This window comes from Epinephelus fuscoguttatus, linkage group LG15 (genome assembly GCF_011397635.1).
Source record: "Epinephelus fuscoguttatus linkage group LG15, E.fuscoguttatus.final_Chr_v1".
NCBI lineage: Eukaryota > Metazoa > Chordata > Actinopteri > Perciformes > Serranidae > Epinephelus > Epinephelus fuscoguttatus.
Genome location: NC_064766.1, coordinates 23,681,542 through 23,708,110, shown reverse-complemented (window position 1 = coordinate 23,708,110; position 26,569 = coordinate 23,681,542). Strand labels below are relative to the sequence as shown.

At 40.8% G+C, this 26,569-nt stretch overlaps 2 protein-coding genes across 2 annotated transcripts in view; both read left to right on the top strand.

The window, feature by feature from the left end:
• Positions 1–42: 42 nt before the first annotated feature.
• On the top strand, positions 43–7,740 carry ints15 (integrator complex subunit 15). Its single transcript, XM_049597309.1, has 8 exons — positions 43–129; positions 1,103–1,312; positions 1,411–1,632; positions 1,977–2,142; positions 2,376–2,653; positions 2,753–2,990; positions 5,884–5,923; positions 7,284–7,740. The coding sequence occupies exons 2-8, from the start codon at positions 1,118–1,120 to the stop codon at positions 7,525–7,527; spliced, it is 1,383 nt and encodes a 460-aa protein (XP_049453266.1). The 5' UTR covers positions 43–129; positions 1,103–1,117; the 3' UTR covers positions 7,528–7,740.
• Positions 7,741–21,482: 13,742 nt separating this feature from the next.
• The window catches only part of LOC125901572 (transferrin receptor protein 1-like), a 30,237-nt gene continuing 25,150 nt past the window's right edge, over positions 21,483–26,569 (top strand). Inside the window, exon 1 of the mRNA XM_049597272.1 lies at positions 21,483–21,640. The gene's annotated coding sequence lies outside the window, so the exon portion shown is untranslated. The remainder of the gene's footprint in view (positions 21,641–26,569) is intronic.

Sequence of the window (26,569 nt, the reverse complement as noted above, 5' to 3'; positions counted from 1 at the left end):
AACGGCTGTAGTGTTTTATCCCTGACAGGCTTCCGTAGAAACAGGAAGTGGTTCCGTCGTCGTTCTGAGACCACTCACTAGTCTCATCGTCGGCAGATTTATCAAGGATATTAAGAGCTTTTAGCTCAGGTAAGACCTTCACTACATACATGTGTTTTCCAGAAAAGGCTCCGACGATATTAAACACACGTAAGATTTGTTGTGGAGCAGAGACACGTCATGTTAGCTAACCATGCTAACGTTAGCTAGCTGTAGCAGGATGGAGGAGACGGACTGACTGTGGAGCTGCTCCACCTGAAAGGAGTTGAGTTACAGCTGTGAACCTATCGTTCACAACACATATACATAGACATGTAACATTTAAACTCAACTTTTTAAATTAATAGTCTTTAAACAGTGTTTATTTTACTGTCTTTTAAGTTTTTTTTCGTACATGAATATGTACACATACCTTTAAGATCAGAGCAGTGTTGTGTTACAGTTAGGTGTATTTAGTTTATTGTTGTTTTCTCTTCTTCAAATTAATTCAAGACTGTGTTAAGTCAAATCTACAAATCCATGCTATGTTACATAAATTGAATGTTGCAAATCCCAATTTGGTCACCCATTCTTGAGAATGTGGACTACTCACCCACCAAAAATGCCTTAAAATAATGACTTATTAACACACAAATTCTGCTTTTGTTGTGAAATTATATTTGTAAAGGATTTATTAATATGAAAAAACGAATGATTTTATAAAATATTTTGATCTGCTTTCATTTTTTTAACCAATACACTTGCCCTGTGCTAGAAAACTGTCTTATCCCAGACAAGAATTCACAACTTCAAACAATTAAAAAAATGTGTTAAAAGCCGTCTAAATCTAGAAAATGTAAAAGTAGCACTAAGTAATTATATATATTTAGTTTCCTTGCAAAGTAATAATACTTAATCACATATACATCATCACATTTCATCCATATGTGTCCATATACTTAAGTGAAAAAGTTTTGTCCCTTTTCTCAAGAATGAGTTTTAAAACAGTTCTTTGTCACTCTTGAACTTTCATCAACACATATTTCTTGTAATGAAGATTTAAAATGTGTCACATTCTGTACAGGTCTGTCAGGTGGTGATGGGTGACATCCGTCAGTCGTTGCTACCTCGTGATGTGCTGAGCGCAGCCAAGGAGCTGCTGTATCACCTGGACATCTACATCTGTAACCTGGTGCAGTCCGGGAGGCAGCCTCCTCAGGTCGACTCCAAAACCCAGGAGCTGGTGGAAGAGTTCATTCTGCATGCACCTAAAGACAGAAACACTCCTGCCAGGGTAAGAAATGACCCTCAAACACTTGTGCACCAATTTACAGTATATTAACATACACATACACGAACAGCCAATAAATCTGATGTGTGTGTTTCTTCCAGCGGATGAGTGCGCTCCAGGAGCTCCAGCTGTTGGAGATCATGTGCAGCTGTTTCCAGGAGCAGAGCCGTGATACAGTCCGTCAGCTCATGTTCTCCGCCCTCTTCAGTCTCCAAGGCAACCAGGCAGATGAAAGTCGCATGGCGCTGTTAGGCAAGCTGGTCTCCATGGCAATCGCCGTGGGCAGGGTTCCGATCTTGGAATGTGCTGCAACATGGTTACAGGTGAGGACTCAGACTGGGGAGGGGTATCCGTTTAACCCAGTGCCAAGAAGTATTGAAACTTCTTCAGTCAAACGATACCTTCATTTAATCCTTTTTTTAACCCGCATCTACAAAAAAATAGTATTTGACCTAGCCCTAATTCAAACACACTTACATACGTACATGTGCATTTAACTGTGTTCTGTGTGTGTTTTACACTTCTTTTCAATTTGAGTTTTAGACCCTTGAGTGTGATGCTAGTCCTCACAAAGTCCTGATTTCAACTCCTCAGTGTCTCCATGTGTGGATATGTGTTTGTGGACGTACTGAACCTAAGCGCCTCTGGTTGTGTTTGTGTCCTGTAGAGAACACACCGGGTCTACTGTGTGCGCCTGGCCCAGGTGCTGGTGGATGACTACTGCAGTATGGTGCCAGGCTCGGGGCCCACCCTGCAGAACATCCACAGCGCCAGCCCACGCTTCTGCTGCCAGTTTATCACTGCTGTCACCACCCTCTATGACCTCAACACAGGTGGGAGAACACAAAAGTACAAAAACATGTAAAAACTGGGACCATAGGGATAGGATTCATAGGGATTGGTTACATTTGTGTTAATTGTTGAGACTGCAACATCCTGAAGGGGCTGTAAAAAAAAAAAAAAATCTAGAGATTTGACCTCTCTAAAATATAAAATACCCTGAAGTGTTTCCATCCTGAACATCATCTTTGTGTGTGTGTGTGTGTGTGTGTGTGTGTGTTTTCAGAGGAGCTCACCCCTCCTTTAGAACTCCTCCAGATGATCGTGTCGTGGATCCAAGACGACCCCCGTCTAGTCCTCATCACCTTCCTGAACACGCCCCTCTCTGGCAACCAGCCAATCAGCTCGCTTGATGTCACACCTTTAGGGGGGCTGGTGCGCTGGTGCGTCAAAGCCCCCCTGGCCTACAGGAGAGACAACAAGCAGGTTTTTACCAACGGCACCACTGAGAGTGAGCCAGAGGTGGGGCCTCTTTTCTCCGCTCTCCATCTGAGCGTCCTACAGGTGTGTGGTCTGTTTAGATAAATTCACCTACAGAACACATTTTTATGCATATAAATAAACAACTCCAACACTCAATTTTCCGTCTCCTGTCACTTTCAGGTCCTCATGCTGTTGCCGAACATACTCAATGAGAAGGGGCTCTTTGGTCGCCTGGCGCTGCTCCAGTTGGAGTCCCTGGCCGCACTGACCTCAGACCTCTCCAGGCTGTTGGACCAGGCCGACAAACACACACACACGTCATCCACAGATACACGTGCACAGTCTCAGCTGGCCCTGGACCGGCTGGCACAGGCCCTGCAGGTGGCCATGGCCAACGGAGCTCTGCTCTGCTCGAGAGGTAAGATGGGAAAAGATAAAAGTGGTTCAGAAGTTAGAGGCTAGAAAAGTGGATAAAGGAGGGGGATTAGATTTACATTACAGATTCTTGCCTTGTCATAGGTTACCTTAACGGAAAAGGTCGCTGCATTAATGGGCCTGAGACTGAAAATTAACCTGACATATTCAAATCAAGCTCAGTGTGTGAGCTCTGTTTCTCTCTGTACTGTCAGTTTCCACTGTGCTGTCTGCCTAAGACAGAGGTCGGCAACCTGAGGCTCCAGAGCTGCATACGGCTCTTCAGCCCCTCTCCAGTGGCTCCCTGGGGGTTTAACAAAAATGGGCCAGTGTGTGTAATATTTGGCATGGTTTATTGTCAATCTGAATCTGAATCTGAATATTCTGCCCATTAATATGTTTATACAAGTGTATGATCGCTATAAAATAAAATTCGTTTGGTTTTCGTAGCCTTATAATTATGCTAATTATGCTTTTATACATATATATATATATAGCAAGGGCCTTGCTTTAGAGAGGTCGCCATCTTGCGCCGCCATGTATGTACGGCAGACCGAGTGGACAATACAGCCAGCCAGAGAACGCGTTTCGCATGTATAAATGAACCAACGAAGACAGTGGAAGGAAGGAAGGAGGAGGAGGAAACAGCAGAGTGTTAGTAGTTCGTGGATAGAGAGTAGTGAAAAGTTTTTTTTAGTTATAAAGTTTGCGAATGGACCACGCTTACCACGCAACAGGAGAGAATGAACCCAAACCGTCATCTGCGAGGAAAAGAAGACGCAACTTCACTCCTTGTGATGCACTCTCTGCGGCGCTTTTCCTCCTGATGATATATCTCCCCAACGATGGTAGCACCGAATCCCATTCTGTGCATTCAGCCTCTCTTCTCGCCCGCTCAGCATCAAACACATGGAGTTCCTCATCTGTATGCTCCGGCTCAAACAGGTATGGCTCTGGATCTGTGTCCGCTACAAGAAACTCTTCAAAATCGCGTTCAAAGTCGTCCATTGCAGCTACTATAGTCCGGAGATATCACTAGGCTAAATAAACAGCTGAGCTCTGTTTACCGGCTACGCTGTCAGTCAGTGTGCGGGCTGGAGATTGGCGGAGCAGAGAGGGGCGGGGGGTCCCCCGCACAGCATGGTAAACGAGTATGTGTGTAAAGTTATGAGAAAGAGTCAGAGTTTGGGACGGAGTCTTTTACCCCCTGGAGTGTTACCGGAGTTTCTGGAGTGCTCAAATAAACAGGCCTTTTTCCCGAACGCTCCTCTGGTCTCCTGCTCATGAGTGATTCATTACAATATCGTAACATGGTTTAGATTTCTAAATAAACATTCACCCCGTCGCTAGATAGACCTACTCCTGAAAAACTTGTGCGCAAGGCTTTTTGTCCCTACGAGGCCACCGTCATTTACCTGACGGGAGGGGTGAGCGAGTGAGCCCTGCAATCTAGAATTTGACCACTGCTATCACTGTTTTCAACCTATTTTACACACTGGCCCTTTAAGTTAATCACAGTTGGGGTTTTTTATTTTATTTTAACATCTTTATTTTGCAATTCCTTCCTTTTCTTATGAATTTTGCTGACCATAAACAGCAGTGGCTTGTCCTAAGTTTTTCGTAGCTAGACAAGCTGAAAAGTCTTGAAGGAAAATAGAGATAGATTTGTTTGCTTTCACCGCTAATGCTGCAAAGTTAAAGTACCGAATTAGACTTAATAGGCTGTTACTGACATTGTAAGACTCAAATATGCTCCAGACAAGTTTTTTATTTATTTTTCTGGCCAATGTAATTTTTAAATTACAAATTGTCAATTTATTTATTCAGCTTTTATTTCAGGTTCCCCACAGATTCTTAAAAAATTTAAAGAGCATTGCATTTAATCTAAAAATAAGGCTTTACATTGTATAAAAATGTCTGAAATCAGTCTTCCAGAAGTCTTAAAAATGCTCAGACATGAGAAGTAGGTTTTTGTGAATGATTTATTTCTGGCATTGCATTTTAAAATCTTAAAATAGTTGATGACATCTATTTTTTAAAAATAATTTAACCCTTGTCTCCGCCATGAGACAAAAGTCATGTTTTTGGATTAAATAAAAATTTAATTCAAAATTTTTCCAATCCCTTAGTAATTGGGTTTTATATTTCATTGTGATGTTTCGTTCTGGCATTAAAAAAATCTTAAAAAGTCTTAAATCTGATTTGCCTCAAGCTTTAGGAACCCTGTATTTATCCAGGAAGTGTCTTGTGATACATTAAATCCATCTGTGTGGTGGAGTATCATAAAACAAATAGCCACTTTTACAATAGGTGGAGAGTCCCTGCTCTTTCTATCGTAATGTAGATCAGTGAGAGGACATGTCACGATACCAGGAATTCAATACCAACACCAGTGAAATTCCACTATTCTAGATTCCCAATTCAGTACCACTGTAAAAAAACAACAAAAAATAAATGCCATGGGCTTAAAAATGCCTTAAACTTTGAATTCTTGGAATAACTCTGGTCATCTGCCTTCGAGGTGCTTTGCTACGATAAAAGTGTTTCCTTGTTTTATTTCATTGAAGCTACACATTTCATGCCCTGTTTGTATTTTCATGAATGAAAGTTAAGCAGAAGCCAAACAGGATCACTGTTTCCTAGCCAGTGAAATTTTCAGTTTTTATAGGGACTCAAACTCAAAAAAAAAATCAGGCTTCCACATAACCTTTCAGCATCTCCACCTCCTCTGCTGTAGACCTGCCGAGGGCAACGGTGTGCGAAGAGACACAGATTTGAGCTTTAAGCACTGACTAAACACGTAACTGGCCAACTGGTTTGATCGCTTGTCGTATGGATAATGTCATCATGCTGTGGTGATGTTCGAGTGTTTATTTCATGCTGCCTTGTCTCTACAGAGGACCTGAGAGCCATCTGTTCCCGCTTGCCACACAACAAGTAAGAATCATTTACTGCCTATTACCCATATACCTTACAGTCAATTCCATGGTCACCTGGTTTCAGCTAGAACTAAAGAGTAGAAGTTTAGTGTTATATACCGATGTAGTTCTATGGTTATAATCAATGCCCCCATGTTAGAGAAGTATTTCAGTGCTGGAAAGATGCAGTAGAAAGATGCAACTACCTTTGAAATTGGTGCTACGTAACCGGAGAAATCAGAGAAAAGGGACAGTGGCATTTCGCTTTTGCTCAAGAGGTGGAAAACCTAAGTAAATAGTTTGTTGGGCACAGGGAAATGGAGATCTGTGTGGGTACATGAGACCCTAAAAAAGAGGGTGGATCATGGGGAGTACCACCAGTTGGTCCAGGAGCTTCGCCTCCATGATGCTGTTTCCAGGCATATTTTAGGATGACTCAGGGGCAGTTTGACAACCTGCTGTATAACGTCGGGCCGTATAACTCTGGGTATCCAGCAACCGCTACTGCCAGTTTCTCCTCCATTGTTTACCAACTGTAAATTTGTTGTGACCACCGCAGAAGGGCCGCCTCTCGAATCATCTGATTGGACAATGGGAAAAAAGATGATAAATTAAGAGATGACATGAAGCGCTTTTCTGCTCTGAGTTGAAGTTTTTTTAAACTCGAGGAGTTCAGAGTGCTTTGGCAAAAATGCCAGGTGCCTAGAGCGCAGAAATGCGAGACACGTCGCAACACAAACCAGCAAGCAAAAAGCTTCATTCTCATTCTCAGCTGCTAAAACATTTTCTGTATGATCGGGGCTTTACCCTGACATTGTTACCCTAACCTTAAACAGTCCTACTCCTCTTGCTGAAACCTAACCAAGGAAGGCAACAAGTACTAGCCAATCATAGGGAGAGTACGGAGGGTCATTCCTTCACCATCCTAGGATTCACAATTTTGCACTCAGGACAGCCTTAAAGACATGTACACATCATTTCCGCTGCCATTTCCAGCTGCTTTCCCTCAAAAGAAATAGTGCTGTCCTCAGCCTGCTGTGTGTTTAGTTTCACTGACAACACAGTGGGATCAGTTTTAGGACCATCAGCACAACTGCAGTAAACACCCTGCCAAAGAGTGTCAGGTTAATTCCACACCCACATAAGTTTGTGTACATTTTAGTCAGGTAAAAGAAAATATATATAAAGTGGCAAGTTTAGGACAGTAATCCAGTTTTGAAGCCAGACAAGTAGTCATCCTCATGAGGGTCCTTAGCACAGTTGATGTGTCTCAACTCTCAGACTTCAATTGCGATGAACAAAATGTTTACTGTCCCATCTCAACATTTCTTCTCTGTCCTCTCCTCTTTGTCGTCTCTGTGCGTCCTCTGTCCCCACAGTTTGCTCCAGCTGGTGTTGTCAGGCCCAGTGATGTACTACAACAACATCCACACCCCTCCACTGGCCTTCAGCCCGCACGCAGCTCATTCCCCCATCGCCTCGCACCCGACGCACCCCGCACACCCCGCACACCCAGCACACACCCCGCACACACCTCTGGCCACCCACCCCTCCTCTCACCCTCAGTACCCCGCTCAGCCTTTCATGACGGGGATGCCGTTCCCCTTCAGACCCAGCCACTAAAAAAAAAAATGTCCAACCTGTTTGCAGATGTGAAGTTGTGTGTTTATGTGTGTGTGTGTGTGTGTGTGTGTGTGTGTGTGTGTGTGTGTTAGATAATGAGTGTTGGTGTCTGTTTGTTGAATGAATTCATGTGTGAGTGATGTGTTATGGTGTTAATGAGCAGATCTGCTTCTGCTGAAAGTCTCTGAGGCGAAGGTGTTTGTCCAATAAATATTTTTTTTTACCTCACTCTGGGTGTTGTTCTTTGTACCGACCACTTGTGGTCACTGTTGTCACAGCTGCAGATACTGCACACCAGCTTTCAAATGTCATGCACGTTGGGGCTTTATTTGAATTATTGCAAAGTACAAGATGGAAAGAGAAGCTGTAATTATGAGTAATGCAAAATGGCAACTTGCTGGTTTCATTTTACGGTACAGAGCAAGAGTCATGGTTAGATTAGACTAAACTCCTTTTATAATCAGCACCAAGCAGGACTCCTGCATTTAAAGAAGAAAAAATGGAATAAGAGGAGATACAGAAATGCCTATAGTATAATTTGACCCATGTAAATGCAGGCGTACACACCCTCAGAGGCTGCATGACATGATGTTGAGCACAAGGTAGACTGTTCACCTCTGTCCCAAACCAACCAGGGTCATTACATAACCAGAGAGCCTTCTGGAGCCAAACCCTGTGTACATAAGCTTGGCAGTGTTATTAGACAGATAGCATATCATTCCTCTGCAGCTCGCCAAAAAAAAGATGTTCACCCCGCCCCCCCTCAAGGACCCTGGCTGCTCTCATCCAGGGTCAGAATTGCATCATCCATGGTGGTCTCTGCACCGCGTCTGTGACTGCTTCAACATTTAAGTAATTTGTGCATTAGAACAGGTGCAAATTTCAGATTTTGTATGAACAGTTAGGTTTTGGGGATCTAATGGACACGACTGATGTGTGTACATCCCTCTGTATCTCACCTTACTTCCTCATAATCTTTAATGTGTGGTCTACGTGTGCTGAGAAGGAAATAACACACTGAGACGTGGCCATAATTAGCAGTCACTACTTCCTTATCTATTCTGTTAGTACATTCAGCCATATCGGTGTCATTTGCATGTTGTAACTAGAATCAAACTTTGTGTTTTATCTTTTTTCAGTACTGTATCTAAAAACACACATTTTAATTAATTGGAATGTGTGATGGTCAATCTGAGGCCTTTTCATTTATATTTTTTCAGTAGGTTTCTACATGGAGGATGTGAGAAACAGCACTGAAAGTAACAGGAGTGACGTTTTAGTATAGCATTCGAAAATACATGAAACATAGCCACATGACATCAGTGATGACAGCATGATGACACTGGCACTTTTAAGGGGTTTACCAAAACTATATTTGAAAGAAAAAAAAAACACTATAAATTTTAAGAAATGATTTAGGTAACAGGATCAGTCTGTGTGGGCCCCCTGCCTGTCCTCTCTTGTTTCATGTCTCTCTCGCACCTTTTGAATTTTTTATTCACAAAGTCCTTTTGCTTTGTCTCCCTTTCTTTCTTGGGGAGAGACATGACAGTGTACGTTGGTACTCCAGCAGCATAAGCAGTCATCACTCAGCTGTAGCTGCATGTAAAGACGCGGTGGACTAAACCATTTTGTGCCTTTAAGGGCTGAGAGGGGCCTCAGTGAGCTTCCACTGTCTTTTTATATATAAGTTCAGTCTTTCAACAGCTTTTGTCATCAAATTTTAATTTAGTTATGGCACTGTTTACTCAGAAACAGGGCATTATAGTGGGGGGAAGAGTGGGACTGATTACCCCGTGCAGCAGTTGGAGGGCAGCCCTCTAAAAGCCTGGAATAAAAAGTTTGGTTTTGTTTGCAGTTTTTTATTTCTAATTATTTGCTGAATAAATCAGTTGAGTCTTTGAACAGAAAATCATGCACACTGCTCTTGCTCAGCTTCACAATTTAATAATAAAAATAAATGTAATCCCAGAGGTCTGGAAAACTGCTTTTGTGCTCCTGCTCCTGAAAGGTGGTGACCCCAAAAACCTGAATAACTATGGACCGATTTCTAAGCTTTCTATTTTAGCCAAGGTCCTTGAACACTTAGTTAATGACCAGATTAAGGATTGCCTGGGTTCCCACCATATTTTATCACCCCTTCAATCTGGTTTTGGGAAGCAGCACAGCAGTGTCCGCTGCAGTCAAAGTGGTTAATGACATTATGGAGGCCCTAGACAAAAAGAACCATTGTGCTGCACTTTTTGTCGACCTGTCCAAAGCGTTTGATACCGTTGACCACAGTATCTTGTGCCAGCGCCTGTCTGACATTGGGTTTTCTTCTCATGCAGTTGGTTGGTTTACTAATTACCTGTCGGACAGTCTGTGCACTTTGGCGACCTCTCTTCCAGCATGCTCAATGTCTCAAATGGGGTATTGCAAGGCTCAGTCTTTTCTGCACTGCAGTCTCAATTTATATTAACAATATTGGGTCTATTTCAAATGCATCTGTTCATTTATATGCTGATGACACAATTTTATATTGCTGTGCATCCTCTGTATTTAATGCCTTTCGGTCTTTGCCTCCAGTCTCAATTGCATCATCTTAAATTAGTATTAAATGTCGATAAAACTAAGGCCATGCTTTTCTCTAATAGCAAGTGGGTGCCAGCTGCTCTTCCCAGCATTGTTTCTCTTCAGGGTACACCGATTGAACTTGTGTCCAACTACAAATATCTGGGCATCCATATTGATGATGGCCTTTCTTTTAAAGTCCATGTGGGTAATCTTTTAAAGAAACTTAAAGTGAAACAAAGTTGTTGTTTTTTTTTTTTTTAAGTTAAAGTTAAAGGCTGAACTTAAGAAAAAATAGTTGAAGCTCTCTGACGACCCTCTCAACCCCTTGAAAGTGCAAAATGGTTTAGTTCAACCCTGCACTAGGATCTGTCTTTAAACACAGCTAGAGCCGAGTGAGTCACTGTTTATGTTGCTGGGGCACCAACGCACTCTCATGCAGTCCCACAAGAAAGGGAAATCAAGGCTCCAAAGAGGAAAAGATAGAATGAAACGGGAAAGAACACAAACTGACTATGTAAAAAAAAATAAAAAAAAATAATAATAATCAAAAGGTGCCTGAGAGAGACATGGATCAAGGGCATAGGGCCAACAGAGACTGCTTATGCGTAGGGCCCAGAATTTGATGCTACATCCCTGCTAAGAAATAAAAAAAACTGCAAACAAAACCAAACTTTGCATTTCAAGCTTCTCGAGCCCCACCCCCAACTGGGGCCCCGGGTAATCAGTCCCACTTTGCCCTCCACTATGACACCTCTGAACAGGACTGTATGTTGGGACTGACATACTCACCCATACTTAAAAATATCATCAAAAAGAAAGAAAGAAATTAAAGTAAGAGAACTAGCCTTCCCATGGCCTCCAGGAGACTCAAATGATGCTTCTCTGTTGATCATTTGACTTCTGTAACATCCCAGATCTTTTGGAGGGGGGAATGTGTAGGGTAACAGTAGTCTGGAAACCTGGGGAAACGACCATTTGAACTAAAACATTATGAATTTCCAATGAGAAAAAACAAATTTTGTGTCCGAATTGGAAATATAGTCGCACAATTTTCTGTGTAGTTTTTATTAAGGTTCTCGACGATGTATCTTTAAATTGCAATTAGGACAAAGGACACTTTGCGAGATAATATAAAGTATTATACAGATGCTTTTCATGCATATGGCCCAGTAAAATCTTACAGTCGTGCAGCTGTAATTTTTTTTAACATCAAGTCTCAGATCTTTCCAGCTGTCACCTCACATTGTCTCTCACAAGCGTATAGAGGGTACTGTTACACGCTGATTGTACTGTACTGTAGATTGTGCCATCTGTGTGTCTCCCCCCTGCAGAGCTCCTGGGTGGGTCAGTGATAACGATATCTTTTCTGCGAAAGTGATGCATTGACTGTTAGGCTGCTGGACGGCGACAGCTGATAATATTCAAGTGAAAAAGGCGGGATGGAAGAGAGTGTGTAAAAGAGAGTGTGTGAGGTTTGTTCTTATGAATCATACAGCAGATGTTGGGTGGTTGCAGGCTTGAAGAGACAGGAAATTAGACATTTAAAATGACCTTGTTTTCCACCAAATATATGTGAAAGTTTTCTGATCACGTGGTCGTAACATTTTTTCTTCTTCTACTGCATCTTGTGTTGCCTGATTATTCATCTAACATTAATCAATTGGTTTGCCGGTGTAGCGTGACTCCAAACATGCTGGCTGAAGCTGGTTTCATCTGTGCACGGTTATATAAGGTCATAATGGGTTTCAGAGGAGATCTTGGTTTGAGTTGGTCCACCTCCCCCTTGCCTTGCAGGTGTGTGCTGTGGTTGCGACTGTCTGTGTCAGCACCTTCATGGTTTCCTGTAGGAAAAAAGTACCTCTCCCAAGGCCAAACACCAAATCTAAACTTCAAAAGAGCTCTATTTTCCGTGCTGACTAAAAACCAGAGGGTGAGTCCTCGTTTTGAGCCACTCTGAACTGAGCCTTGTCGGTTATTATACAACGAATATCTGCTGTGCATGGAGTGTTATCAGATGAATGTCACAAAGAAGTACTAGAAGTAACAGAACACAGAAATAGAGAAGAGACTTTCGTTGACTTCTTCCCCTCTTTATTGTGATTTTGCATAACTAAACGCAGGTGTTCAGGGGTTCATGTACTTACACTTCCTCTGTCATCAACACAGTAAATCACCTGCAGTTTCATACGTATGAATACTTGCAAACCTTTATTGCAGGAAGACAAAGAATAAAAACAAATCTCTTTCACCTGGCGTTTGGGAATCATCTAATTAACAGTGTCCTGTAAGAGATGTGTACACAGTGTAAGGTATCATTAACAGGCTTGTTTTGTCAGATCCTGCAACATAGGATTTTATCCGAAGTAGATTATAAGTCCAGCTGTGGTTGCAGTGAGGCCACCCTCATGTGCTTCTCTCAAAGAAAGGATCCCCGTCACTGAGTTTACATCCTGAAATATCTGATCTCATTATTGACTTCACGTCATAAACAAACAGATCCGTGTTCACCAAAGAGGGTTTTAATGGGATTTAGCAGCATTATGGGAAACGGAAAATGCTTCTTCTCGACTCATAGAGGATTGTGCTCCTCCAAGAAACTGAAGCTTTCTCTAAGATCAGAGTGGGTTTCTCTAGCAGCAGCACAGTTGTCACCTTTTTTTTAGTGAACATATCCTTTTTAGTGAGAAGTAAGTAAGTAAGTAAGTACATGAAATGGCATTGAACTGTAACTTTTGTTATGAAAAATGCCAATGCTTGATTAAGATGCATTTTTAATATTAGTGCAGCTTGTTTTTGCAGAGTCTCTTCGGCCCAGCAGTCTCTTTGAGTGATGCTGGACATGATATTCATGATCATCCCGATAGTGAAAGCATATTGTTGAGGTCTTATAGTGCAGTCAGCACTCCAACAACCACCGACTTTCACACATGGAGGCCGGTGCTCCCGTATGAATGTAAAACCAAACCCTGTTCTTTTTTCCTAAACCCAACCACGTTTGTGGGTTGGCTAAATATAACCACGAGCATTTGTGGCTGAAGGAAAAAAACATAAATTTGTGGTGTCTTACAGACATAGTGCATTCATTTTGTGTGCAAACTGTACATGTCCTGTGAAAACGGGAGTGTATCCTGAAAGATGACAATGCATGTAACAAGCTGAACTTAACATGGCGTCCCAAACGTCAACAACCAACACACTTAGGGTACCTTCCATGTTGGATCTCGACGTGGAAAGTCCATGACCCAAACGTCGATATGTGACGAGGTCGGAGTGAGGATGTGTTGCTCTACATGCTTGGAAAAGTAGGGATGAGCGAGTCATATTCGGTTGGTTGCAACCTCACCACTAGATGGCAAAAAATCCGACACGTTGGACCTTTAACACAAAGTACAGCTGAGGCTGAAGGGAATTAATTTGGCAGGTGGTCCCTGAATATCTGTAGGAAATTTAATGCATTCAATAGTTGTCAATATACAGTCAGTGTCCACTTATTAGGTACACATATGGTCCACTACAATTGTTCTGCCAAATTGTCTATCTTCACAATGCCTTTAATGTTCTATTTCTGTCGACACTGTCATGTAGGTGTTACTAATATTATATGTTTTGTCACTGAGGTCATCGTCAGTGGTGGTGTTGTGCGTGACTGCATTATATTTAGAGGTGCTGCACCCCTCCTGTATGTAAATGAAGAGGACAACTCTCAGTATAATGTAGGACAGAACAACACCACCTTTAGCTATGAGCTCAGTCACACACACAGGCTGTTATGAGTTTTGTAAAGATGTCGTATTGGACTGTGGGTGTGTAAAGAGAGCACTGAGTGCATTTGACTGTGAACCAAAATGTCGGCATTGTGTGTGTGGAACAAATTGATTCTGCAATCGCTTTTATTTGCAGATATTGTACAACTCAGACAGTCAGGAGCTCGTCTGTGTTTCCTCAGTGATGTTAATTGTTAACATATCCTGCACAGACTCTCTTATCTAACGTCTCGTTTATGAGCTTCCTTAGTCGATTACCTATTGATGTCTTGAGCTTTTGCTTTGGACTTCAACGAACAGTTTATTATTTAGAAATATGTAATTTGACGTTGTTTAACAAGGAAGTCCCATTGAGACGGATCAAAATCAATTAAAATGCAACAAATACAACACATAATACAAAAATCCACAGTAAAATAACAACTATTCAAACACAGTGGCCTCTCAGTAAAAACAAGCACACGTCTCTGTCACCACATTCTTTCAATTCATTGATGGAAATAAGTGTTTCTAATTTTAGATCTTTCTGAAGATTGTTCCATCTCCTTGTGCACAGTAGGAAAATGTGGTTTTCCCCTGATCTGTTAAAACACAGGATTCATTGATAGGCAACCACTTGGAGGAATGTAGCTGGAAACTACTAGAGCCAACACACAGAAGGTGCAGAGGTAGGCTGGAAGTTTGCCCAATTTATCTTTATAGATAAAAATATACCAGTGCTGTTGTCTGTGGGTGGTCACTGACGTCCAACCTGCCAAATCATAAAGAATGCATCACACAGTTGCTGCAGATTTGTCTGCTGCACATCCATGATGTGAATCTCCCGTTCCACCACATCCCAAAGGTGCTCTATTGGACTGAGATCTGGTGACTGTGGAGGCCATTGGAGTACAGTGAACTCATTGTCATGTTCAAGAAACAAGTTTGAGATGATTTGAGCTTTGTGACATGGTGCGTTATCCTGCTGGAAGTAGCCATCAGAAGATGGGTACACTGTGGTCATAAAGGGATGGACACGGTCAGCACCAATACTCAGGTAGGCTGTGGTGTTTAAACCATGCTCAGTTGGTACTAAGGGGCCCAAAGTGTGCCAAGAAAATATCCCCCACACCATTACACCACCACCACCAGCAGCCTGAACCCTTGATACAAGGCAGGATGGATCCATGCTTTCATGTTGTTTACACCAAATTCTGACCCTACCATCTGAATGTGGCAGCAGAAATCCAGACTCATCAGACCAGGCAACGTTTTTCCAATCTTCTATTGTCCAGTTTTGGTGAGCCTGTGTGAACTGTAGCCTCAGTTTCCTGTTGTTAGCTGACAGGAGTGGCACCTGGTGTGGTCTTCTGCTGCTGTAGCCCATCTGCTTCAAGGTTGGACGTGTTGTTGGTTCAGAGATGGTCTTCTGCAGACCTTGGTTGTAACCAGTGGTTATTTGAGTCACTGTTGCCTTTCTATCATCTTGAACCAGTCTGGCCATTCTCCTCTGACCTCTAGCATCAACAAGGCATTTTCACCCAGAGAACTGCTGCTCACTGGATATTTCCTCTTTGTCAGACCATCCTCTGTAAACCTTAGAGATGGTTGTGTGTGAAAATCCCAGTAGATCAGCAGTTTCTGACAGACCAGCCCGTCTGGCACCAACAACCATGCCACGTTCAAAGTCACTTAAATCATTCTGATCCTCAGTTTGAACTTCAGCAAGTCGTCTTGACCATGTCTACATACCTAAATGCACTGAGTTGCTGCCACGTGATTGGCTAATTAGCTATTTGCATTAACAGTGAGTGTATGTCAACATAATCAGTCACAGATTGAAAGGTAGCTTCCACACTTTTTGTCTCAGCACTTGAAGTAAAACAAGATTTAGTGCTAATCTAAAAGCCTGTTCCTATATTCATTCACCAAAGAGGATGTTTTCACATGAAGGAAGGAACTAAGGTGTTGCATGAGGTGTTTCTTGATCATTTCACCACTGTGGTTTAGTCTTGCAGCCTCCTGAGTCTGTGTCATGTGTTTATTAGTTGCTTAAAAAAGAGGTCAGACATTTCCAGTGAAAGCAAAGAGCCACCTCCACCTTGCATTAATATTCATTCTGAGAGGTGCCGGGGTGGCAGTTTCATGTACTGTAATGTGGAAAGCTTGCTGTGCTGTTCACGTCCAACATATTTGCCTCCAAGTTAACAATTCAACCAAACAACACAGGCTCAGGCATTATTACCTGTTGCTCGACAACAGCCACATCAGAGTGTCATGTAATGATTACACAGAAAAAAAGAGACAGTTCAATCTGCCGACAGTCTCTATGGCGACTTTACATTCTTGGCCTGCGACTGCATGAAACTACAACGACGACTCACTGTGAAAAATGCTGTTGAACTTTCAGAACTCTAAATCCTTGACTGTGAGACGGCTCCTTATAGGGAAGGACAGAAATATCTTCCCATGGAGTCGACTGTTTTGTTCAGCAGGAGATATACGGTTGCTTTAAGTGTCTGAAAACAAGGGGTGGTTGTTGAATACAGCTACCTGAAAAAAGTATAGTATCATAATATCATTTTATGTCACTTGATGGACCTTGGCCCAAAATGTGGGAACATTACGCTGTGGGAAAATTATTAAACCTGAGCTCAGACCTCCCAAAGACTGGTTTGCACAAAATATACATTAGCAGCCTGCACTGGGCATAAACATGTAATTACTGAAGACACCCAAAAGAGCAATTAGAGGGACAGTAACACAACCTTACAGAGGCTGTTTGGGTTCAAGAATCAATAATTAAAAGTGATGGTAAACACAACCCCGATTCAACAAGAGCTGGGACACTGCAAATACAAATAGAATGTGATGGTTTGTAAATCCTTTCTGACCTATATTCAGCTCAAAGACAAGATATTTAATGTTCAAACTGATGAACTTTAATGTTGATACCTGCAACACGTTCCAAAAAAGTTGGGACAGGAGCATGTTTACCACTGTGTGACATCACCTTTTCTTTTAACAACACTCAGTAAGTGTTTGGGAGCTGAGGACAGTAACTGTTGAAGTTGTGAATGTGAAATGCTTTCCCATTCTTACTTGAAATGCGACTATAGTTGCTCAACAGTTTGGGGTCTCCTTTGTCTTATTTTGTGTGTCATGAGGATTTACATTCAAACAGGAAGTCAGTACCGGCCATTATTGTTTAATGGCGTCATGCAGCATCAATGTTGGGACAACAACAAACTTTAATGGGGCAAAAAGTCCAACTAAGGTGGTGTGGTTGTGTCCAACAACCATCGGCTTTCACCCGAGAGACTTGCAACCGGCAGCGTATCATACCAACATGAAAGAACAGCTTTTTGACATGAAAGTCACTGACCAAGTGTTAGTTTTTGACAACTTCAGAGAGACGCCGGTCTGGTATAGTACCTGGGCGGTTACTTAAAAGCAGAATGTGTCTCATTGTCTTGCTGGGACACTCAGGGACATCCCTGAAACAGACGTCGTCTGGATGGCAGCATATGTTGCTCCAAAACCTATATGTACTTTTCATGGTGTCTTCACAGATGCGAAGCTACCCATGATGCCATGGGCACTAACACATCCCCATACCATCTCAGATGCTGGCTTTGAACTTTATGCTGGTAACTGTGACTGTGTTTACAAGGTCATTAGTATCCCGGTTTTGAGGCTTATCCCGGCTTTGGGCATATCCGGGATATGATGTTTACATGGAACACAGAGAAACCCGGTTATTCATATCCCTGTATACATGATAAATACCAGTAACCCGTTTTCTGGTCACAGCATCTTATCTGCGCAGGCGTGTGTTATGTCTTTTACGTCTTTTGTTTACAACAGATTGAGCGGGAAATGTGATGTATTTATTAATTATATTTAATTATTAATTATTATTATTATAAATATTAATATTTTCCACTGCGACCTAAATTGTTCAACGGTGCAAGGTGGAAAACCAGCGTCACGTAGCTTGTCCGCAACAGACTTGAATAGGTCAGCATTTCCGTGTCTTCTGCCGTCTAAACACGTAGTTATGTTGAGTTCTTTCATCATTTTCTGGCAAAATTCAGTCTTTTCATCACTCCAAAAATGGGAAGCTCTCGTTGCCGCCATGTTGCTTGTATATCTGGTGTGTCACTCTGGCGCCTGCGCACACGGCGGGCAGCCGTCAGAGACCAGGATAAGGTGTTTACATGCTCCAGTATCCCGGCTTCTATTGGAGTACTCCAGGTGGCAAAACCAGGTTTCTTGAAACCGGAAAAGGGCATAACCTGGTTTCTGAATTCAGGATATGGTGTTTACATGCACAAACACAAAAACGGGATACTTAAAAAACCCAATCAAAACCGGGATACTAAAGACCTTGTAAACACACTCAATGTGGATGGTCTTTTTCCTCTGTAGTTTGGAGGACACAGCGTCTATGATGGACTCGTCAGGCCACAGCACACTTTCCTACTATCAGTCCATCTCAGATGAGATTCCAGAGAAGTCGGCCGCGTCTCTGGATGCTGTTGACAAATAGCTTTCACTTTGCATGGTAGAGTCTGAACATGCATTGGTAGCTTTAGAGATGAGCTGTGTTTACTGACAATGGTTTTCCAAAGTGTTCCTGAGCCCGTGTAGTCATATCCTTTACACCATCATCAAGATCACAGACATTGAGTGTTTGTTTTCAGCCTTGCTCCTTGAATGCAGAGATTTCTGCAGATTGTCTGAATCTCTTGATGATATCATGGCTTGTAGATGGTGAAATCTTTAATTTCATTACAAAGTCCATGCAGTAAACAGCTGAGCCTTTTGAAGATGCCTCTTTTCAACCCAGTCATGATACATTAATCTTTTACCAGTTCCTGTTTACGTGTGACATGTTCCAGACTTTTGTGAACGTGTCACAACTTTCCCCTGGATAAAGCCCCCAAAAGATTTGCAAATCACTGCATTCTGTTTTTATTTACATTTTTACACAATGTCCCAGCTTCTTTGGAATCGGGGTTGTAATGAGATTGCAAAACCACCCTTAAAAAAATAGAAAGAGCCACCTGTCTACAAAGACTTACTAATAATTTACCACCACTGGCGTCTGCTCTGCTGCTGCCCACCACAAATGCCCAATCCCAGGAGCTGTAGATGTATCAGCCCTGTCTGTATGGACATAACACCTGGTGGTATAATAACCAAATTATTGATACTGTCTGGGTTTCAAGCTGCTGGAACAGATGTGCTGTTTTTCTGATGAGTAAAGGTCAATCAAACACTGACTTTAACTTTGACTAAATAATTTTGTTGGCTTCCAAATCCTGCACGTTTAACTAAAGTTGTATAAAACTGCATTACTTGTGGATATTAGAAAAGAAGGAGCCCAAAAGGTCCCAGACATCTTAACTGGAAAAAAATCTGTGTGTCTGACTTAGTCAGCATGCTGATGACCAAACTAAATAGGCCTGCACTCACTTTCCTTTACCAGAGCTGATGTTTTCACAGCTGGACTGTGGGTCTGAAAGGTACTAGCACTTGGCACATTGGTGTTGTGCTTGTTCTCATTTCAAGGTGAGCTGCACATTGAAGTCGCCGACCTGTCTGTGACACACTGGGGATCATTCAAGGTAATCCATGACTGAGGTGGCTTCTCCCCGACACAAAATACTGTACAGGAACCCAAAAAGTTTATTATGCAACATAAGCTTTACTCAATTTATCTCTACTGGTGTGGAGTTTTCATAAATATAGACTCGTCTTTATACTGTCATCATGTCATATGGATTATCCATATTGTAATTTTATCGTGCTGGTTATTCTGCACATCTGTTGCACCTCTGTTCGTCCTGGGGGAGGGATCCTTCTTCAGTCGCTCTTCCTGAGGTTTTTTCCATCCTTCTTCCATTGGAGGGAATTTTTCCATCTCCACTGTGAGGGTCTGAGAACAGAAGGAGTTGTGTGCTGCAGAGATTGTAAAGCCAACTGTGATTTGTGACATGGGACTATATAAATGTAATAACTTCTCACCACTGACAATGACCTTATTTAATTTCACGGTTTTCTGTTTACTATCCAAAAGAGCTGTCTGTTTTAATGTTTAAAGTTATCTGCTCACATAAAGGTCTTCATTAAAATAAGTATAGAAGCCCATTTTCACCATTATGATGATGAATGAAAAAATCCTGTAAGTTCTGAAAATAATGATTTAGGTAATATCTTGAACTAATGAGAAGTAGTTTCAAAATATTGACTAAGTAATGGTTCTAATTTTTTTAGGTAAGTATTTTCAGAAAGTTTCTCATTATGTTGAGTTACTGATTTTTTTTTGTTTTTTAGCTATAACTCACTATTTTGAGAATGTTCCTCATTATTTTCAGATATTAAGTATTTTTTGGGGAAAAATATCTTTCATTAATTTGAGAATGGTCCTCATTATTTTGAGATACCATGTCATAAATGTCATAAATGTCACCAACTCAGTATTTCTAGTTAGGAACTCATTATTTTAAGTCTGTTTTAACGATTTTGAAATAGTAAGTCTTTTTTTTTTGAGATGAGTAAGACATTAGTTTTAGAAACAACTCATTGAATGAGAACGTTTCTCAATATTTTGACATATTAACTCATTATTTTTGAAAAAAATCAATCATTTTTTGAGTTACTTATTATTTTAAGAGAACTTCTGATTATTTTGAGAAAGCCTCTTTTTATTTTGAGATACCAACTCAGTATTTCCAGATAGTGAGTCATTATTTTAAGACAGTTTTAGTGATTCTGAGATACTAGCTCATTACTTTGAAATACTACGTCATTTTTTTTAGATGAGTAAGTCATTATTTTTAGAATGTTTCTCATTATTTTGAGATATTAACTCATGTTTTATTTACTTTTTTATTATTTCAGAAAGTTTCTCATTCTTTGAGATACCAACTCAGTATTTTGAGATATTGAGTCATTAATTTTGAGAACATTTCTTGTCATTTTTGGAAAGCTTCTTATTATTTTAAGATACCAAGTCATTGCTTTTAGATACCAACTCAGTATTTCGAAATGGTAAGTCATTATTTTGAGACACTTTTAATTATTTTGAGATACTAACTCATTATTTTGATAAAGTCTCATTTTGAGTTACTAATTCATTACTCTGAAATACTAAGCTATTAGTCTGAGAGAGTTTCTTATTATTTTGGTATACCAAGTCATAATTTTAAGATACCAACTCCGTATATTGAGATAGCAAGTCAATTTTTTGTGACAGTTTTAATGTTTTTTTAGGTACTAAGTCATTATTTTCATAAAGCTTCTTATTATTCTGAGATAACAAGTCAGTATGTTGAGATGAATAAGTCATTAATTTGAGCTATAACTCATTATTTTGATAAAGTTTCTTATTACTTTGAGTTACTAACTCATCATTTTAAGACACTAAGTCATTATTGTGATAAAGTTTGTCACTATAATAACTCACAGGATCTTGTTTTTCATCTATAATATGAGTGCAAACATTTGAGGCAAGAAAAACCACTTGCTCCTTGTTATACACTACACATCCACAGCCACTTCTCTGACTCACCAATGTCAAACAGCACGTGGAGCCCCCACTGAGATCTCGCGATAGTTCTGTGTGTAATTTGGCGCACGCTACAAGGAAGTGACGTTGTAGTAGTACGCTGGTTGGTCTAATCTGATAGGTATAACTAGAAGCAGCGTGGTCAAGGACACCGGCTGAACCAGAGCAGATATCGAGGAAGCAGCAAGCAGAGGAACCTCGTGTCAAAGGCTGACAGGGAAGCTGTGGTGAAGAGAAGGTGAGACATTTATCCGCAACTAACGGAGCTAATGAAGCTATCTAAGCTAACGGTTACTTAGTTACAGAGGTTTCAAACTGAGAGGTGTTAATACTTATTGTACAGATTTATCTTCAGCTAACGTTACTGTGCTAAGACTGCTCTGCTGAAAGACAGAAAACCCTCGTTTGTCTTTGGAGAACATGTTAACTTATGCCAAACATATTATATATCTTGTTAACTCCTTTAAGTAGCTGTAAGTTTGCTGTCCTCATGAATGTAATACTAAAGTTGGCGCGTCCTAGCATGTTGCGGGGGCAGTCACACCACCTGTCATTTGTGTTAGGACACGTTTCCTCTTCGTCGTACTGCAGATATGAGTCTGTATCCACATCGTTGTCACGTTGCCAATGCAACAACGGCGCCATAATGATGGTAGCCAGTAGTCACGTTAGCAGGTCCTGCAGATCTGCTGAGTGATCCGCACTGTGCGGTGTGTTAAACACAGCTAGCCTCCCCTGAGTGACCCTTCCTGCTCAGAGGTAACCGTGTCAGTGGGTAGACATGACACTGGCCCTGTTTACTGACCTTGACAGGCAGCAATAGGGCTGCTGCACAGATAAGCTATCTTTACCACAATATTCATAGCTGGATCCTTCAGTCTAGACTTCTTTTTAAATAAACCAACCTGCTTGTGCTCATTTAGAGGCAGCTAAAAAGAGATTGGAAATAAGCACCAGGCAAATGCTGGTGAAATATGAAAGTGACTGCTTGATTTGCTTCACTCACAAGCTCACAATCCATTTGGCACAATGGCAGGTGGACAAAACGGTTTTGATTTAATGCTGAAAAAGTCTCTATTAGACGTTATGTTAATATGTGGTAGGAGCGGAGCTATATTTGTTTATGGATGAGCTGTCCCTAAGGGGAATAGTGTGCTATTAGTCATTACTGAAACATTCAACATGCTGTTCAAACTAGTAGCAGGTGAACTCGACAAGCTGTTGCCTTTCATTGTCTTGAAAAGTGCAATAAATTACTGTTGCATGTAAGGTCACATACACAGTAAAAGAGGTATGACTTGTTTTTTATTACAGCAGTAATAAAGAAAGACCTGTTTGCAATTTTAATCGCATCTGCAGTGGTGTTAGTCATCTGAAAGTATCTTTTACCGCCTTAACTTGACTAGAGATAGATTTGTCTTAGTATTATTTGTGAGAACAGACCGACAGTCTGTGTGATCTGTAAATATAAAACAAAAGTACAAAAACACAGCTGCAAATACACAAATTCCAGAAATAAATGAAAATATCTGTGAATACATTCAGTTAATTTACAAATACACAAAAAGTATTTGAGCATCTTTCTAGCATTTTCAGCTAGCGAACAGATATTTGTGAATCCAGTTTTTATTTGTGAATCTTAATTCTGTGCCTGCAGCTTTTTATTTCATGCACACTGAGTCTTTTTATTTTTTTAGTTTTGGAATTTGGGTATTTGCAGAGTTGTTTCATATTTGCAAAATATTTTTTTTAAGTTTACAAATCTTTGTATTTGTAGAAGTTGTTTTATATTTACAGATGACATATTAACACACAGACTGTTGATGCGTTCACATAAAAAACGCTGAGACAAATCTATCTCCATACTGCCACAAAGGCTGTGTGACATGCACACAATGTGGTGCTGCTCGGTGGATCCCCTGCATATAAAGGTAGGACCCACTAAAGTGACCACCAGAACATGCACTACAGAAAAAAATCTACCTAAAGCTGACAAGTTTTCATTGTCTCCCCTGTGTTGCAGCTCAGGTTTGTAATTCAGAATGTGCTGCTGTAATAGAAATACTTGTGCAGGCCCTAATAAATGGGATTTGTCTGCCTCACTGTTCTACTTCTTGGTCTTTTTTTCCCATGAGCTACTTGAAGCTTTTCCCCAATGTGACTCTCACATGATTCCCCCACGGCACAATGACTCCTCCGCACCCCTGACCCCTCTCCCCTTCTCCTCTTATGCTACCCCTATCTTTGTTCCCTTTTCTCACCGCTGCTATTTGTCCACCACACCTAAGATTTCCCTCCTCGACAGAGTTTCCTAAGTCTGTCTGTCTGTCTGTCTGTGCGTGAGTTCACTCTGCAAAACTGGACAAAATGGGGTGGAAATAGTTTGGCTATGTTGCAAGATGCCTGCAGGATTAGACCAATGTATGATTTAGTGTCAGTGTCAACATCAGTCTCTCTTTTTTTTTTGTCACTTGCCCGATCGGGCAAATTGGTTGCCCAAAGTCAACTTTTACATGCCCAAATTGTTTTACTTATTAGCAATTCTCAAACAACAACAAAACTAGTTAAATATCATGTTTAATCCTCATCTTGATGTGCCTTTAAAACAACCGTTTCATCCTTCTTGCTCTCAAACTTACAACACATTGCGCAACACGTAGCTTCACCCACATCCTCTAACATCAGCCAACTAAACTCCTGTTTCCAGGACAACTCATTTCATTACTGGCTGCTGTTTTCTAGGAAGTACCCGATCAGTACTGTACATGTGCAGCTTCCAACTGAAATGAGAAGAAAACAAGATGACTCAGTCTTTGTCTACTTTCATCATCAGCACTGCAAAACAAAAGCTGTTAAATTCTGTTTTACCACAGGCAAGTGAGATGTTGGAATTACTAGTCCAGCGAGGTTTTGTTCCTCCTCCAGGCAATCAGATGATCCCTCTCGTTAAGCCCTGAATGTTAAAAGTTTTTGCCACCATTATCACTTTTTAAAAGTGATTATGTTCAAGAGGATTTTAATCAGAGAGAAACATTTGACATTAAGTTTCTTAATTTGAGTAATTATCTAATCAATGAAGTCTTGGAAAATATCTTATGCTGCTTTGTGCATGTCTATAATAACCTTTTGTTAAACCGTATAATTGTCAGTTTTCCAAGTGTTTATTTACAAAGTAAACCATCTTATTGGTGATACGATTGACACCAGTGAGCTGCAGGTTGTTCTGTTGTCTCTGACTATCATGAAAGGGTACACTATGTTATAATAATTTAATTGAAGTAATGGTTTGTATCTACATATAGAGTGCTGACACATTTTTCTAGGGCGACACCAAAGTTAGCTTTACCCTGGTGGCCTCGTCAAAATGCCAAAAGTATTCTTCCATCAGATTTGGATTATTGCAGAAAATAAGCTCTGTGTGTTTGAGACCTACATGTTTTCTTTAGCAATATAATCTCCACAAATAAACATCAGTAGTTATGTGATTTTTTTTTTTTTTTTTTTTTGAAGCGTATGTCCAATCACCCGAAGTAGAAAACTAATGTTATGCTATAAATGAACTACACTACTGTGGCATGGCTTCAACGTTGTCACCGCAAAGAGGCTGTAACGCTGTGTTTAGCAGGATGACCCTCTGTAGTCTCATTAGCCACTTGTTAGCAACCGTCTTTTTAAAGACATGTAAAGGATTCAAAATGTCGTACATTTGTCGTAGAACAATACGTGAAAGTCGCTGAACCTTTGTTAACCACAGACCTTATTTAAGGCGTCTAACGGAAAACTACTCAAAAATTCCTCTGACTTCGAGACAAGGAAACTGAGAGCGTAAAAATGCAGCTCATTTCCTGGATTAAGAATTATTCCTGCTCCACCCTATACAGATATATACAATGCCGTGTAGTTGGGATTGCTCTCCTGTTGCACGTACGATTTCTCAAATAATTTGAATAGATCTCAAGCTACACACAGGCAGGTACAATGCTCAAAATACCATCGATTTAAAACAATTAAGTCAAGTCCAGTGCTTCTCCACAGCAACGCTGCTATTTCCTGATGCTTTGTGCATGTTTCCAGTTAAAGCTCAACCACTAGTTAGACAGGGTTTTCACTTAATTGCATGGCTCCAGGAATCCCTCAAGGCTTTTACTCTAACAGGAAGAAGTCGATATGGCTTTTCCTTTTGGTCGAGAACATCTGATAAAATGCCGCCGTACCATTTAATGAAATCTGATAACAGATTATTCTTGGATGAGTTGAATTGCTCCCACCATGCAGGGTTAGGATGCAGTTTGCCTTCTGCACCAGGTCCTGACTTTCCACATAAAGACGGTGCATTAGGAACCTGATCATTTGCTAAAGGCAGAGCCCTGTAAACAAATAGGCTCGGTCTTTAACATATAATGATATGTTTTCATCGTTGTGGCAAATGTATGTTTGCACTGATGAGCAATAATAATTATGCAGTGTAAGGTATGACTTCACTTGTTGTTTGAGTGTAGTGATCACGTCAGCATTATAAAACATCTACACTGGGCTGTCCACTAACAGTGGACTCGCGTGCATGTTCAGTTAAGTTAATTAGTGAATGAGTGTGATTCACTCAGTTATTGTAGGGAGGGCGTGTTCACCTCTGACTTCTTCGCCCCCTCTCAGCGACCCTTCACTGACTTCACAATAGTTCTGTTGTAATGTTTGAACAATGGGCTTCTTGCTACAGCTTCAGTAACCTATTTATGAAGCAATGACTACGGTTTTTTTTTTCAAAGGGATTTGTTAAGTTACTAAGAACGCTATGAGGAAGCTACTTTTGCAACATGTTTGACCCTGGAAACCAGAAACGAATTCACCTGTCAAACACTGACAGTAGGGCTTCAACTAATGATTATTTTTATTGTCGATTATTTTTCAATTAGTTGTTTGGTCTATAAAATGTCAGAAAAATATTGATCCAAAGCAAAAGTTGACGTCCTCAAATTTCTCACTTGATCCACAACCCAAAGACATTCAGTTTCCTGTCACCAAGGAGTAAAGGAACCAGAAAATAGTCACATTCAAGAAGCGGGAATCAGAGAATTTTAACTTTTTTCTTAAGGGGAGACACCTCAGGTGAATAAGGTAAAATTTTAACCAATAGATATCACCTTGAAACTTCCAGTTGTTCTTAAGT